General features: G+C 46.3%; 1 protein-coding gene across 1 annotated transcript; it reads right to left on the bottom strand.

Moving 5' to 3' along the window:
• Positions 1 to 411: 411 nt before the first annotated feature.
• On the bottom strand, positions 412 to 1077 carry LOC135395212 (uncharacterized protein K02A2.6-like). Its single transcript, XM_064626454.1, has one exon. It carries the CDS (start codon positions 1075 to 1077, stop codon positions 412 to 414), a length of 666 nt encoding a protein of 221 aa, XP_064482524.1.
• Between the last annotated feature and the right edge of the window lie 16855 nt (positions 1078 to 17932).

Raw genomic sequence — 17932 nt, 5'->3', positions numbered from 1 at the left:
CGTTGTAAGACCGCGGGGCAACTTGGCTCTGCAGCTTCGCCTTGAGGGCCCAGCGATTACCTTCGCGTACGCGGACTGTGTCCCTCTCCTGTAGAGCCGTTAATGCCGGAGACTGCTTGTGTGGCTGCGTCCTTTTCCACACTGGTGGTGGTACGTCCTGCGAAAAGTCCGGTACGCGGGACCGCAACCGACATCCCATTAACAATTCGCTCGGGCATCTTCCGTCTTCAAGTGGCGTCTCGCGATAAGCTAGTAGGCCGAGCCAAAAGTTTCAACTTGGAAAATACGGGCTCGACGTTGTCTGCGTGAAGTCGTATAGCTTTGCCAGCTGACGGAAGTCTTGGGATGTGATTGGTGGGCCATTATCAGTGCACACCTCCAACGGAATCCCGTGCCGTGCGAATATACTTCCTAGTTTTTTTCCACCACGGCGTGTGCACTCGTGTTGTCTAGCTGTTCAACTTCCGGGAAGTTAGAGTACGCATCGTAGGCAACTAGAAAAGAGTTTCTGGTGTACTGGCACAAGTCGACTCCAATTCGTTGCCATGGACGGTAGGGTACTTGTCTCATTACAAATGGTTCCTGGGCCTGCTGGTAAGAGAACTCCTGGCAGGTGGCACATCGTTTGATCAGTGACTTTATGTCTCTGCTGAGACCGGGCCAAAATACCAGCTGGCGAGGCCTTGTCCAGCATTTATTAATACCGAGGTGTCCATCATGAATTCGCTGAAGCATCTCTGATCTCATGCTTGTCGGTATTACAGCCTTCGTACCTTTCAACAGAAGCCCGTCAACCATGGTCAGTTCAGACTGCACTGTCTTTAACTCTCCCATGATGGGTTGGTGGTTTTCCAGTTGCTCCATAATGTTACGCAGTGTGGAGTCCGTAGTTTCAAGGGCTATTCGTGCTGCTGTTGCTTCACTAACAAGGCTCTTGCGAGTCTCGATAGCATGGACTTCGACGTCATTGCAGGCCACATGGGCGGACTCTGAGTTATTTCCATGGGCCCGTGATAGCACGTGGGGGACGATCAAGTTTTTTCTCGGGACGTAAAGCAACTGGAAATCGTACCTCATCAAGCGCAAGAAAAAACGCTGGAGTCTCGGTGGCACATCGCCGATGGCCTTCTGCGAAATTGCTAACAGTGGTCTATGGTCCGTCTGCACCAGTATCTGTCAGCCGTAGACGAAGTCGTGGAACTTTTCCATGCCGAATACAATTCCAAGTGCTTCCTTTTCTATCTGGGAATAGTGGGTTTCTGATTCAGACAGTACCCGAGAAGCACAAGCCACTGGACGCCATCCCTGTTGATGTTTCTGAAAGGGTGCTGCTCCCAGACCTAACCTCGATGCATCGGTGGCCAGGTGCAGGTCAAACAGAGCTAGGAGAGGGGCCGTAGTGAGTGCTTGATTAAGATGCGACCATTCCTTCTCAGTCGCACGGCTCCATTCGAAAATGCTGTCTTCACAGAGCAGGGCTCTCAGATGTTCCGTTTTTGTAGCTAGGTCTGGTATGTACTTTCCAAAGTAGTTTATCAGTCCTAGAAATCGATGTAGTTGCTTCTTGTCAGTTGGGTGCGGAAACTCTTGTACACTGCTGATGAGCTGCGGACTGGGTCTTATCCCCTCGCTGGAGATGACGTCACCCAGAAACTCTACTTCCGTTCTGGAAAATTTGCATTTTTCCAGATTAAGTGTCAGGTGCTGCTCCTGTGCCCGAATCACTACCGCGCGTAAGCGTTCGTCGTGTTCCTGCTGTGTCTTACCCCAGACTAGAATGTCGTCGATGATGTCTCAACACCGAGTAGTCCTTCAAATATGTTGGCCATAGCCTGCTGAAAAACTTCGGGGGCTGATGATATACCAAACGGGAGCCTGAGGTAGTGATATCGTCCAAACGGCGTGCCCATAGTACAAATCTTGGCGGTTTCTTCATCGAGGGGAATCCGGTGATATCCCGAATTGGCGTCTAAGGTGGAAGAAACCCGCGCATCAGCAAGTTCCGCTTGGATGTCCTCTCGTTTTGGTAACTGATAGTGTTCCCGTTTTAAGTGCTCATTTATGCGCCTCGGGTCCAGGCAAAGTCGCAGCTGGCCGTTCTTCTTTCGTGCTATGACCATTGGACTACCCCAGTCAGTTGGGCCGTCGGCCTTCCTTAGGATTCCTGCATCAACCAGGCGGTGAAGCTCCTGTTCTACCAGTCGTCGAAGAGCATGCGGTATTCGACGAGCTGGCTGTACCACAGGAACCATCCCTTCTTTAAGCTCCATTTTGTACGTTCGGTTGACTCACCCTAGGCCCCGGAAAACACGGGGGAAGTCGGTCAACATCTTTCTTCCTTCGTCAGTCATTTGAAGCACAGCGCCAACTCGGCTGATGAGTTTGAATTGTTCACATGCTGAGAGGCCGAGGATTGGTGTCCGCGCTTTTTTTACAACAAAGAACTGCACAGGATCCGTATTCCCATTATATGCCATCTGCAGCGTAGTGACCCCACAGTGTGCGATTACTCCAACGCTGTAACTTCGTAGTGCGCGCTGGAATGCCGAACTTCTGCGCTGGGCACATTTCGCTGCACCCAGGATCTCGGCAGCAAATTAGCCTATGCTCCGGTGTCAACCTTAAAGGAAATAGGATGTCCGGATACATGTGCTGAGATGATCCAGTCTGGCCCTTGCGATGTGCAGCACTTATGTCATTCACTGCTGCTCGGCAGCAGGAAGCAAAGTGGTTGTTCTTCTGGCAACGTCGACAAATCTTTCCAAAAGCAGGGCAGGTGCCATGACGATGAATGAAGTTGCAGTTCCCGCACCGACGATCCGCACCCCGGTCACTGTGTCGTTCTCGGGTCCAGTTCCGCACTGCATTTACCTTGTCAACCCCCTTCTCTTTTTCTTCGAACGTGAGGCTGCGAAGTGTCTCTATTTCACTCGCTCGGCACATAGCAACTGCCTTATCCATGGTTAAGTTAGTCTCTCTGAGGAGCCGTTGGCGCCTTTTCTTGGCCAAGAAAGGCGCAAGACCAAGGCTTGTGCAAGACCATTCTGAAGTGATTCTCTGGCGCATACAGTGAAGAGCTGTTGCAGAAGTTCTAGCACCGCCTGTGCTCGACCTCGCCACACTTGTCCGGGTCTGTCCAACTGGGTGGATCATGCCTGCGACGTCCGCAGACGAAGGCACACTGGGATGGGCAGCCACGGGGTTACAGTTTCAATTGTACAGTTGGCGTCAAATGGATGCCCGTCACTCGGATGCCGCTCTCGCCTACGAAGCGGTAAGAGAGTCAGCCTGGCAGCGCCAAGCGGAAAACAACGCCTTGATAACGATGGCCACCCCTTTAGCTTGAAAGCGGTGACCCAAACACAGGACACCGTTATTTCTTAAATTCACCACAAGTGACCGTACGCCGGAATAGCTTTCATGTGAACTCTGATGCGAGCAGTACCTTTTCGTGTCTCTCTCTCTCCCTTTTTTCAACTAGGTAGGAGCAGACCCACTGTCTACGTGTACATTTCGCCTTCACTGGGACAAGTGGGAAGTTCGCGCTCTCTCGTATTCCCGTATTCTCTCTGCTGCCGTCCTGAAGCAGCTTCTTCTTGTCAGAATTGCGTCTCTTTTAGCACATCTTCTGGCGATCTGATGGAGCTATTGTCTCCCTGCCCCTCGCAGATACCGGCTGTGAGCGTACCGACAATCCATTGTCACTGGACACGCTCAGCACCTGGATCGCACAGATGAACGCACACGTGGCGGTATTGCGTTCGTCTGTTTATTTATGTATTTGTTTATGTATATACCTCAAATTACCCCAATGGGGCATTACATGAGGAAACACGTTTCGTGGTAGTATTGCGTTCGTTCGACCTCCAACAGTGTAAGAGTAATTCCTTAAGGTCATAGCTCGGCATTTCGCGTCTAGAATTTCACACTCACAATCATCCGGTATGACACGAGTCGATGATGGCACTGCGGTCACGACAGCGCTATTCTTTGAGACCTTTCCAAAGCCGCATAAATATTTGTAAACATTCATGTTTTGTTCGTACTCTGGAAGATTAGAATAGGCTTCCAGGAAATTTGGTAGAACGCCTACACAATTTACGAGCTTTTATTAGGGCATGAGAGGGCTTTCTGTAACTTTGCATCCATGAGCTTCATTTTTCGTTTGTTTGTTTGTTTATCGTCCCTTGTTGTTTCTCCTTTTCTATATGGCTCGGGTGAGTGTTTTTGGCTGATGCAGGAACTCCAGGCATTGTTTTGACTTTATTTGTGTTTGACATTGTAGTTACGGTACTTAATATTTGCTGTAGTTATAATATGTATGGATTGTATCTCTCCTGTTATGGCTAGTCAAGGGCCAACAATATTTATAAAAACCAGCGGCATGGCCAACGGGGTTAAGGCGTCACCTCTCGTTGGTGGCAGCGAAGATCGTCCTGGAGACTAGTAGGTGGAGTGTTCGAATCCTACCACCGACTGTGCTGTCTCAGGTTTTCCCTTGGTTTTTCCGAAGACTTTCCTGACGAATGTCGGCACAGTTCCCCACTGAAGTCGGCCCAGGACGCATACATGTCCCACTGTTCCCCACTGTTCCCCACTCCTTCCTGCTGTCCTCTCTCCATCCGTCCACATCTGTATACGCCGCTCGTAGCCACAGTTGCTTCGCGGCGCTGACACGGAATCACACAAAAAAGGATGATACCAGTAGGACACCACTCAAACGAAGGCCGATATGGCACTCGCCCTTAGTTAAGCGTTCGCAAGGAAAATGCGTGGCGTGCAATACTAGGCAGTTTTAGCACACCGTTGGTAAGGTTATCGTGCCTATCGCAGCCAATCGCAGTCGTGTGTGGCTCCGAATCTTGTCCACTGATTGGTTCCTATAGTTCGACGCAAGCCACGTTATCAACGGTTTCCTAAACCTCTCAACTGCCATCGAGTCCGCCGAGTTTATACCGTGTCACGGGACGGGCCTCTCGCGAATGAATATCGCTGATGGCACACTCACAATCGCAATATCACGGATTGAGCTCACGCCGCATATTAGAACCCTCCCCCAGATAACGTCACCCTGCAACCAGAGCTGGGCAAAATCACCCACACACGCACAATCACACGCAGAATCGCCGATGGCATGAGTCGGATGGATTTCTTACATCCCGTCAGCGTCTTTGAGACATCTGGCGCAAGTCTGACACGATATTGGGAAAGGCTTCGACTATTTCTATCCCGTCCTCTCAATGCACTTGTACAGTTACATATCACTGCAGTACGCAGCCACTGTTTACCGAGTCCCAGTGCTATATTACTTTTTCGAAAATTTCCATATTTCACTATTTGATGTCCTTCATCAACTTGACGTCCTTCGCTAGTTCGTGTTGTGCAGCTTCGTAACAGATACTTTCCATCACGTGCTTGTTATGCTTCAGAATCGCTACAGAGCAAATAATCATGTACCGTTATCATATATCATAAATATTCTTACAGAGGTTGGTGTGCTACTTAACTACACATGCTCGCACGCGCACGAGACGTTGTCAGCTCAACACAGGTGGTTGATAGAATGCAAAATCATCGTCGAATATCGACGTACTATGTGAAACTCGAACATCCATTTAATACAGCTTGTACGCGAAATTTCAAAGTGCGGATAGCAATACAAGTATACAACGCAGATTCAACACTCGTGTACCAGTAATGAATTGGAACACATTAAGTCAGCGTCGATACTTATGCTGGAAATTAACGTTTCTGCGTAATTTTACTTGAGGATGTCACATGTAAAATGTACATTGATTCACGACAGAACGTTTTTCTTTTTACGTTAACGTGCATTACATGAGTAAAATGCATATCTGTCCGATTTTGATCTTATCATACACAATGGTCGCTCAGCGACTATCGTCGTTCAGCTTCAGTGGGACTTCGCGTTGCAGAGAGATCACGTCACTGATATACCGCTTCCTCACATTCCAGATAAATCCTGTTGTACAACGTTATCGTAGCTATAATCATTTCTTTGATACGGCTGCACTCTGGCACAATGTATACATTATGTGCCTGTTCTATTTATCTGCTGATATTGAGTTAAATCCTGGCCTGTGTGCCTTCTGTGTGGTCAAAAATCAATGGCAAGCGACCTTTAAGTTATTAAAGAAAACCAAATCGGAATAAGTACTAACTTTGAGACACTCGAGACCATGCAGAATCGCACCTGTAGAGACATCTACACGTGATGCTTAAGCTGCTCAGTGAATGGTTGCATGAAGACAATACCTGCACTCCAACGGCCTGTGCAAGACCTTCAAACTGCTCGCGATCGAACAATATTATTATACATGATATTCCAGAGCTTGAAAACGAATCGTCCTCTCTGTTACTGAAAACTTTTTCTGGGCTGTTCTCTTCTAAAATGAATATGACTAGCCTTGACATCGAGCGATGCCACAGATTAGGTACCGGATATAAACGCAAGCCATGGCCCGTTATTCATGAGTTTGTTGACTTCAGGGAAAAATTGTAGATCCTCAAATGCTGACAGAAGTTGAAAGGGTTTAATAGCTACATTAACGACGATTTTTCAACGCGAGTGCGCAATATTTCTAAGAAGCTATCTGATAGCACTGCACCCAATAGAGATAAGGGAGACAAGGCTGGTTATAGACCATATGTACACCAATGGTGATAAACGGATCTGGAACGAAGAAGGTAATTGCGTAATGAAAATGAGTGCACCACACGCTCACCATGATGAACGCTAACTGCGTTATCTATATATATATATATCCCGTATAATATATATATATATATATATATATATGAATGTATAACTGAGTACAGATGGACGCGAAAACAAATAGACTACAAGTAATGAAGAGACTTGGGAGGCCGTATAAGGGTTAAAAACACTTGCTACTTTTATTACATTAATAATTAAGGGGGCGCTAGGAATAGATTTACAGTTAGGGGTCGACGTTTCGGCAGTCAGCGCTGCCTTCAACAGAACTAAACTTGGAAATAGGTGACAAGGGCTTATATACAAGGGAAAGGGGGAGAATGAGAGGGGAACAGTGCACGTGGAGCGGAGTTGGTGATGTTGCAGGAGCGTTGTTGCTAATGGTCCATTGAGCACTTGCAGGAGCGTTGGCTGTCTTCCAGGAGAGTACTCCTTGGTCGTCTGATAAACCTGAAAAGATAAGAGAGATACGGCAGAAAGAACGAAAGAGGGTCGGGGGACTTGGTCTAGGAGCTAAGGCTGCGAACTGTAGACAATACGCCGGGGTCTTCGTTTATCGTGGACTGGAATTTGTGGATTAGGAATGATTCACGCTGTTGTCTGCTACGGTCTGAGGGGAAACCAGATTGTAAGATGTACACGTGGATGTCCTTGAATGAGTGGCCGGTTTGATTGAAATGACGCGACACAGGGAGATTTGGTTTCTTTGTAATATCGGACGTATGAGTATTAAAACGAATTCGGAATGATGTTGTAGTTTGGCCGATATATTGTGCTTTGCATGCGTTGCATTCCAATAGATATACTAGGTTGGATGAGTTGCAGTCAGAAGTAGTTTTGATTTTTACTTGGAAGTTGCTGTTTGTGCTTTGTACCCTGTCTGCAGTCTGCATTACAATACAAATTTGGCATCTTCGTCCGTTGCATGGGTGGCAGCCTTCGGTTGTAGGAGGTGGCTTATTGACTTTTGCGTTGACTAAGTGGTCTTGAAGATTTCTTGCACGACGATATGCTATGCGTGGCGGTTCTGGGAATATTTCTCCAAGGCGCTGCGACTGTGTTAAAATTGGGTGATGACGTTTCAGTATGTTTTTAAGGTTAGGGATCGCGCCATTGAAGGTGACTGTAAGATTAACCCGCTTGGGGCGTTCGGGGCGTGTTGAGTTTTTTAGAAGTTCACTGCGATTAGTACGGCGGGCTCTACATATCGCGTCCTTCACGAGATCCTGGGGGAAGTTTCGGCTGACCAGCGTGTTTTGAAGATCGTTAAGGTTTGCGTCCAGCTCGTCCTCTTGGGAACAAATGCGCCGGTAGCGGAGGGCCTGACTATACGGGATGGCCAATTTTGTATGTCGGGGATGGCAGCTGTGAAATGATAGGTACTGTTGGGAGTCAGTCGGTTTTCGGTACAGATTTGTTACGAGGGTGCCATTGGATATGCCTATATGGACATCTAGAAAATCTATGCTCTCTCTAGAATAAGCGTGAGTGAATTGTATTGTGGGGTGCATGTTACCGAAGTTTTCAATGAAAGACAGAAGCGAGTCCCTAGCCTAGCGTGTCCTAGCCTAGCGTGTCCTAGCCTAGGTGTCCTAGCCGGACATGCTGGAGGCTAGGACACCAGCTGCACGAAGGAACGGAGGACGGACGGACTGACTAACCGCCGGTGAGTCCACTTCAATTTACCCCCAGCTCGCATCCGCTTCCAGCACCCCCGAATTTTTTAAACTTAGAAAATTGGCAGACAAGCTTACGAGATTCGAATCGCACCTCGACATGCTAGAAACTTACAATGAGAACAAGTCATTCCCCAAAGGTCTACAAATTAAGGTCAGGCCCACATTCCAACTACACGCAGAGGAGCACGTACTTTGGGAGAAGGTCCTTGAACAGGCCAGTCTGAACCTTACCGAAATTCTACTATCCCATTGTCGCAGTACAGTAAATGATCTAAGTGAGGAGCTCGCAGTAGCTACTAGTACATCACAAATTTCGGATCATCACCGAAAGGAGTTGGACCATTTCATTCAAAAGAAAAGGAATCACTTAACCGTAAGGAAACAGAAGAAGTTAGCCCGCGATGATATACCCCTGCCGAATGACACCGCAGTGACTGCGCCTCCCACTGCAAATCCCGTAGATACAGCACCCGACCCCCAACCGACACCCATTGCTCCCGCTGCAAGTCACGTAAAAAATAATGTCGTGAATTTATCATCCGCAACCCTCACTGACCACGAACTCTCGCTTCTTAATCGGGGGCTGTCCTTCTGTCCAAACAGTGACCTGTACAACGAATATCAGCTTCATCTGGATTTAGATAACTTCGCAAGACAGTTGCGTCTCAAAGAATATTTTCATGACAAAGCCAGCTCATCGCGAAACCAATTCGGAGCCCCGTCAAATTTCACTCCTGATTCGAACCGAGAAAAAGCTTTAGATATGTACATCAAAGCTGTTCAAAGGGATATCCTGCGAGCCTATCAAAATTCTGACCGCGGTGCAGTGAAACCTAACCTTACTAAAGCGGAGCATGACAGTATCTCAGCCTTAAAGCAGCGCAGTGATATAGTAATCAAAAAAGCAGACAAAGGTGGTGCCCTAGTAATCATGGACAAGGAAACCTATATCGCAGAAGGAATGCGGCAGCTCGGTTGCCAAACATTCTACAGGCCCCTAGAAAATGATCCCACCAATGACATCAGCACCAAGATCACAAAAACCTTAAAGAGATTGAAGGTCAGTAAGAAAATCGACGATAACCTATTCGAGTACCTCCTGCCACACGACCCCAAACCAGGCCGATTTTACATGCTCCCTAAAATTCATAAGCCAGGAAATCCCGGTCGCCCCATAGTATCTTCGAATGGCACATCAACCGAAAAAATCTCCACGTTCGTTGACCACCTCCTCAAAGACATCCCCCCAAAATTCCCGTCATACATAAAGGATACGAACCATTTCCTCCAAATAATTTCGGATATCGAAGTCCCGACCGGTTCCCTGCTTGTAACACTCGATGTTACCTCATTGTACACCAATATTCCTCATGATGACGGCATCCATGCCACTGTCGTAGCATATGAAAAATTTTCCGAAAAACCGTACGACTCTGCTGTCGTAGAAACACTAATTTCTCTAATACTCACATGTAATAATTTTGAATTTGACAACAGGCATTACATTCAAATTAACGGCACAGCCATGGGCACGAAAATGACCCCAAATTACGCGAATATCTTTATGGGTGATCTAGAAGGACGGTTCCTTAGCACCTGTCAACTTAAACCCCTAATTTTTAAGCGCTTTTTGGACGACATATTCATGCTGTGGCCACATTCTGAAGACTCGCTTCTGTCTTTCATTGAAAACTTCGGTAACATGCACCCCACAATACAATTCACTCACGCTTATTCTAGAGAGAGCATAGATTTTCTAGATGTCCATATAGGCATATCCAATGGCACCCTCGTAACAAATCTGTACCGAAAACCGACTGACTCCCAACAGTACCTATCATTTCACAGCTGCCATCCCCGACATACAAAATTGGCCATCCCGTATAGTCAGGCCCTCCGCTACCGGCGCATTTGTTCCCAAGAGGACGAGCTGGACGCAAACCTTAACGATCTTCAAAACACGCTGGTCAGCCGAAACTTCCCCCAGGATCTCGTGAAGGACGCGATATGTAGAGCCCGCCGTACTAATCGCAGTGAACTTCTAAAAAACTCAACGCCCCAAGCGGGTTAATCTTACAGTCACCTTCAATGGCGCGATCCCTAACCTTAAAAACATACTGAAACGTCATCACCCAATTTTAACACAGTCACAGCGCCTTGGAGAAATATTCCCAGAACCGCCACGCATAGCATATCGTCGTGCAAGAAATCTTCAAGACCACTTAGTCAACGCAAAAGTCAATAAGCCACCTCCTACAACCGAAGGCTGCCACCCATGCAACGGACGAAGATGCCAAATTTGTATTGTAATGCAGACTGCAGGCAGGGTACAAAGCACAAACAGCAACTTCCAAGTAAAAATCAAAACTACTTCTGACTGCAACTCATCCAACGTAGTATATCTATTGGAATGCAACGCATGCAAAGCACAATATATCGGCCAAACTACAACATCATTCCGAATTCGTTTTAATAATCACAGGTCCGATATTACAAAGAAACCAAATCTCCCTGTGTCGCGTCATTTCAATCAAACCGGCCACTCATTCAAGGACATCCACGTGTACATCTTACAATCTGGTTTCCCCTCAGACCGTAGCAGGCAACAGCGTGAATCATTCCTAATCCACAAATTCCAGTCCACGATAAACGAAGACCCCGGCGTATTGTCTACAGTTCGCAGCCTTAGCTCCTAGACCAAGTCCCCCGACCCTCTTTCGTTCTTTCTGCCGTATCTCTCTTATCTTTTCAGGTTTATCAGACGACCAAGGAGTACTCTCCTGGAAGACAGCCAACGCTCCTGCAAGTGCTCAATGGACCATTAGCAACAACGCTCCTGCAACATCACCAACTCCGCTCCACGTGCACTGTTCCCCTCTCATTCTCCCCCTTTCCCTTGTATATAAGCCCTTGTCACCTATTTCCAAGTTTAGTTCTGTTGAAGGCAGCGCTGACTGCCGAAACGTCGACCCCTAACTGTAAATCTATTCCTAGCGCCCCCTTAATTATTAATGTAATAAAAGTAGCAAGTGTTTTTAACCCTTATACGGCCTCCCAAGTCTCTTCATTACTTGTAGTCTATATATATATATATATAATACATATAAATATTAATTCAAGAAGTATTTTTAACAAAATTGATTAATTTCATGGTTTTCTGAGTTCTCTCAGCCCGCAGGTTGTAAGTGTTACCGAGACATGACTGTCCGATAAGGTGTTTGATTACGAGATCACTCCATCTGAACATATTCATTCACGCGGGGTGTAGCCTATTTGAAACCGTTAAAAATAAACGCTGAAGAATAAACGCGTGTCCGCCGTTAAAAGTAAAAGCGTGCAGGATATACGTTCAATAAATTAACGATAAAAGTAAATCGCGTAAATATTCACCGTTAATAATAAACCGTCAGAAACCTACGCTTAAAATTATATCTTTAAGGAGTGAGGTGACACCGACTATTAAGTCTTATGCCTGCACCGCCCAAAGCAAGGTGAACTGCAAGCAAGGGGCTTAAACTAATCTCACAGGACTAAACTAGCCTAAACTATCCCAAACTAACCGAAACTAAACTAATCTAACATAACCTGATCTAACCCGGCGCAAAATGCAATCAGTCCGCCTATGTGCTAGATGGTGAGGGGATTTTGAAACAGTTTGTCTTTATGGTGGATTATTAGACGGTGATCTCTAAGCGGGGATAGTAAGCGGTTTGTTTTTTTTAGATATATTTTTACCATGTATTTTTAAGCGGGTTATTCTTGAATGTTTTATTAATAAGCGGTTGATTTATTCTTAATGGTGGATTTTTGGGTACCCCCCTTCACACGCAAGTCTGAAGTCTCTCTTTTCTGATGACGAAATAGCCATGTCGACAGCATTCGCGATCTCGGTGTTGTCTTCGATGCGGAGCTTCATATTCATAAGCATGTGAGAGCAATTCGCTCTCCTCCTCTGCGTATACGCTTAGTTTGCTCATCAACAGTTGTAAAATATTCTCTTTTTCACACGGTGTTTCTTACTCTCTATAAAACTTGCATCATTCTCCGACTTGAATATGCGTCGGTAGTATAGATTTATTTACGTGTCGCCGATATCAAACGTCTTGAATCTGTGCAAAAGAGGGTACTTCATATTGTTCTTTCCCGTTTGTCGCGGAATGTCACCGCATTTTGATCTTACGGGTGTGACAAGCTTTCAAATTTACTGCACTCGCTTCTTCTTGCAAACCGCCGCCACATTCGTGACGTGGTGTTTCGTTATAAATGTGTGCATTCCATAGTTGATTCCCCTTTTCCGTTAGGCTTCATACATTTTTGTCTCCCAAGTGCTACTCTACGGACCCCCCACCCACCCACCCACCCGACGTTCTGTGTCATGTAAACCACTGCTGTTTTACTGATCCCCTTACACGGTGCCAAATTATGTTTAACTCGCTTCCTTCATCTCTTGATAATTTTTCATCACCATATACACCATGTAGGCGTCATACCTCTTCCCATTTTTCGGAACTTTCTTTTCTTTGAATTTTTTTCCTGGTAATTTCTCTTTTGTTGCCGTGCGATTTTGTGTGATTCTCACGTTTCAATGCGCGTGTGCTCTTTTCTTATTTTCAATTCAGGTCACGTACTTTTTTATGTGTGATTGCGGAGATCTTGTCTTCTTATTAGTGCACACTGTCTGTATTTGCATATTGTAGTATTTTATGTATATGTGTATTGTGTCTACTTGCAGTGCATTGTATTGTATTGTATTTGTGTGCGCCAACGTTAGGGTCGCCACGACCGTTCTTGGGCAGCAATATAAATATTATTATTATTACTAGATGGGTAGAAATCCAGCGAACCGGTAGAATGTAGGAAGGGAGTTGCCTCGGAGTTGCCTTGGAAGGGAGGCAACTCCCTTCCTCCATTATTATTACTAGTATTATTATATGAAGAAATATGACAGCCTGTTGCAGGACCTGCGCAAAAAGAAATTGCAATCACACAGACGCAGTCAAAGTGCATTGTACTTGAAGTTATGTTAGTACTGAAGTAAATAGCTGAACAAGCAAGGGAGATCAAAGAGTTACACTCTATGATTTATGCAAGTGGACACTATAACAGGCGGATGAATTTGGAAGTTCACGGGTTCCCGCTTGTACCTGGTGAAAATCTAGTAAAGGTGATGCAGGATATTGGCCAGCATTGAATTCCCGAAGGATGAAGTGCATGTTGTTCACCCGTTTCCCAGCGAAGATTGACAGGGTTCCTCATATTCTTATCCAGTTCGGCTCGGTGCGTTCTACAGATAAGTGGATAAAAGCAGGGAAAACCATTCGCTCAGCCTTCGATACAGGTCTGGGGCCGGATTCATAAACAGTTCGCACGACAAAAATTGTCGCAAGTCCGTCGTAAGACAACGTTGCGATAAAGTGCGGATTCACGAAGCGCGGGCGTCGTAAGATCGTCATAAGTTGCGGCGAAATCCTAAGAGAGCCCCCGAGCTGTCGTAAGTCAATCAACAGCAAACATGGCTGCCTACTTTGGCCGGTGTGGATTTCGAACAGTTGGAACCGCGACGAGGTTTGCGACGTGAGAGGGCTTGTTGGAAACGTGTGACCTTGTTTGACGTCTCCGAGAGCCACTTGCTACGCTATCATAGGATGTCAAGTGCTGGGATTCGTATAGCCTGTGCGACGTACGTGTTGGCTCCCTCCTTGAGGTGACCAACTGATCGGTGCCACGCTATTCGCGGGGACGTGCAGGTGATGGTTGCGTTTCGTTTTTATTCAAGTGGAAGCTTCCAGTTGGTGATTGGAGATTTGGCGGCCGTGAAACAAAGCAGTTGTTCCCGCATCGTCGTTGGTGTAACAAGTGCAGTGTGGACGCTCAAATGAAGTTCATTCGCACACCGAGTGAACTTCTAAAAAACACCCTGGGTAAATTATGTTTGGTCATGTCCAGGCAGTTGTCATGCAATGTAGCGTAAGCAAGGTCCTTCTCTATGAACATTCCGTATACGTGTGCATATTCTGAAATTGTGCAGGAGGAGTGCCCGGGGGATGGAAAGTGTGGTTGTTTTAGAAAACACGTTTATGTCTGAATACGCTCCTAAATAATTTTGTAACTGGAGTCAACTAAATAAATGAAGGTTTCACATTCTTATGTACGCAGTCTATTCACTGTTGCCATGGTTTAAGCTGCCACCTGGCAATGTGTTCACCCCATACTTATGCTGCTCTATATGGCAAGCATTCGCATTGCAGGACAAGCAGGCCTGCTAAATGTTTCTCAGTTTTCTTGTGAGTCTCCAAAACTTCCTCTGCCCCAGTGCGGCTGTCATCTTGACGCCTTCATGAAATGCCATGCACACACTAATCTGAGAAGACAGGCATATAATTATTGACTCAATTGACTGTACACTGTGAATGCACGTGACGAAGCATGAGGAGGTACAGTATGCTTGTGGTTCTGTGCGTGGTTCTACTCTGAATGCCCCTGCTCAAACATGAGTCCTTGCTTGACCATGAGGCGGATGCCTGAGGCTGCTGAGCAGGCTCTAGATAGATATCATTCGCAGTCGCTTTTTCTGAAGTTAAGTACACATGGGAGAAAACGTAGCCCCTGAAAGAGGCGTCGTTGGACATGGTCGATGGGATGTGCCTGGATTGGTGAGTTCTTGTGCTGAGTCAGAGCTGAGCACAGCATTCTCAGCGAATTAATTAACACAAGTTTGTGGTGAGGGTGTTTGGTGCACTCATCCCCCCTCACACACATACCAATATCGAAACTGCCAGGAATATCATGGACAGCAGTTCGGTCAATGGCCCCAACCACTCTTTCATCCAGTATCGTCACCGGTACTAGCCGCGCTGCGGTCTACACTTGCTCCTGACGTTTGAAATTAATATACTTGTGAATGTTATGAAACTTCATAGCCGTCCTTTCCTTTCCTCTCTGTAATATCCACCCTAACAACTATTGTAATTCCCAATGAACCCTCCCATTGTGCTGTTCCTGCGAACGTCCACATCGTATACCTCTCTTTTGCTCGAACTTTTAAAGTCTGTCCACTTCTACTTCTGCAAAGTTCCGTGTAATTCCCGAAACCGCGAAGAGGGCTGCAGTGATGTGCTTAGGGACCTTTTGCTTGTCTTTAGCTCCTGCTGCTCCATCTCCACTGGCGTCGATAGCGTTTTTGTTTGTTTTGTACCCTTCCACGAGGGTCTCTATCTCGCTCTCCGTAAAATTCGGCCGGTGGACACGCTTTGAGGCCCGATGAGTGACTTCTATATCAACTTCAGAACACACTTCTGAAAATACCGAGCGATTTTGTTGACAAACACCGTGGCATGTGGCATAGGATACAACGGGCCCCATTGGTTGAGCTGACGTCGTTGCTATAACAATAACATAACCTCGGGCCCAATCGCTCATTAATCCCACGGTCACATTTCAGGAAGCACGTCAGCTGCTCTTTCTTGCTCGTTCTGCCCATCCTGAAACTCCCTCTCCTTTACGATCCTTTCGTGAATACTGAACCCAGCGATTTGCGACGATGTCTTACGACGGTTGTAGACTACGACATCGTAGCGAATCTTACGAACTTGTTTGTGAATCCGACCCCAGCTTCCTGTGTGCTTATCTTTTTCAATGATAACCTCACGCGATGATAACCTCAAAGATTCAATGATAACCTCAGTTGTTTTGGAAGGCCAAGGTCAGGGCAAAAGAACATGGGTATGAAAATGTCTGTATTAAAAATGGTAAAATGTTTGTAAAAAACAAAAATAGATGAGGCGACGTCTTTGATACGTGTTGCTTCTGATCGTGATGTTGATGCCATCCTCTAGTGTTTTGATATTTGAGTTTCACATTTTCGTTCTGTTTTTTTATATATATATATATGCACAATAAAGCCGTATAACTTGTACATGCTGTGTCACTTTTCGACGAACTGAATCACGTACATAGCGATGACCTGTTAGGAATATTACATGCAAATTTCCATAGCCCTAGGAGGCAGTGGAATGAGCTCTAATGTTGCCTCGGAAATTACCAAACCCGCTTTGACATAATTGCGTTCCGTGAAATCAACATCACTGAGGATGAGACATCATTCTTGCAGTTGCCTGATTACAATAGTTTTTTTGTTCCTTCTTTTTTCTCACGCGTGTTGGTCGAAAAGGTGGCGGAGTTGCAGTTTTGGTGAAATATTCTTGGTATGCGGAACCCGTTTCCTTAAATACGTTTGAGATGGTGTACAGTATGCTGAATACTGCTAATGCATCCAAAACGTTCACACTTATAGGAGTATACAGACCTCCATGCACAGCACTGCTGGCCTTCCTTCCCAACTGCAACGGGCGTGAAAAGGTTTTTGCAGCACCTATGATTTGATTATGCTCGGTGATATAAACATTGACTTGCTAAAACACGGTACATCTGCGACATCTGAATATCTTAATGTGCTATCGGTATTTGGGCTGGAACTAGTAATTCAGATACCCACGGGGAGCGAAGAGTTCGTGGCTGACAGACTAACATCATCTTGCCTTGATCACATTAATGTCACGTCAGTTGATGTACCGCTGCTAGAGGCGAGTTGATGTGCCGCTACCATTATATCACAATTATGTTTAAAGGGACTATCGCATCTGGGAACGAACGTATGATACCGATAGGGTAATGTTCTTCACCGCTTCAGGGTCAATTTGGCCAAATTTCTCTTCCGGAAACAGCTTACATATTAAATAGACGAGTTTTCAAGTTTCGGATCCCATCTGCAGCCAACACGATGGTGACGTAAGCCAGGCACACGAATGGGACCGCAGCGCAGGCGCTTGTCTCCGAGGTCGTCTGCTTGGCGTTCGCATCGCAATATATACTAGGTGAAAATCCCTCGGTAAATACGCTGACTTTCGCTTACCAGTGCCAGTCCTGACGTTACCATGTTGCGTGAAAGACAGTGTTTCACTCATGGCTGTACGAATACGTTCGACGCTAACTAGGAACAACATTCCGTGAGCCCACGACAGAGAAGATGCCGTTCCCTAGAATTTCGTCTTGCCCACCCGCCTGTCTGTCAAGGCTACCAAGATCCCTCCGGCCGCTCCATGATTGGTCTCCTCCGTACCAAAGGGCGCGCAGTGACTGGCCCCATCCGGGTGACGTTTCTCCGGGTGAGAGGGAATCCCGGAATGCGACGTCTGCTCTTGCCAAGTTTTATACCAAACTGCTCAGGAACATCGCCACCAATTCGCGTCGGGTTTTCGGCGTTATTATCAGAGATGAACGCAGAGTAAAACGCCACTACTGTTTCGGAATCGACCGGGACGGATGCGATACTCCCTTTAAAGCGAACACGGCCTCCGCTCCAACAACCTTGAACTGCAAGTATAAAGATCGTATTAACATTGATACATGTGACTCACTTCTTCAATACTTTTCCGAAAGTTATCAGGCTACAAATAGCAAAAAATAGGGTTACAAGAATGCGCTTGGAGCCGTGGATTAACGATTAAATAATTGGTGT

The sequence above is a fragment of the Ornithodoros turicata genome, chromosome 1 (assembly GCF_037126465.1).
Source record: "Ornithodoros turicata isolate Travis chromosome 1, ASM3712646v1, whole genome shotgun sequence".
NCBI lineage: Eukaryota > Metazoa > Arthropoda > Arachnida > Ixodida > Argasidae > Ornithodoros > Ornithodoros turicata.
This window is presented reverse-complemented; position numbering and strand designations above follow the sequence as displayed.

What these genes read in the sequence shown, in the direction of transcription:
- LOC135395212 (XM_064626454.1), bottom strand. Translation starts at nt 1,077, where the DNA reads ATGAGGTACGATTTCCAGTTGCTTTACGTCCCGAGAAAAAACTTGATC.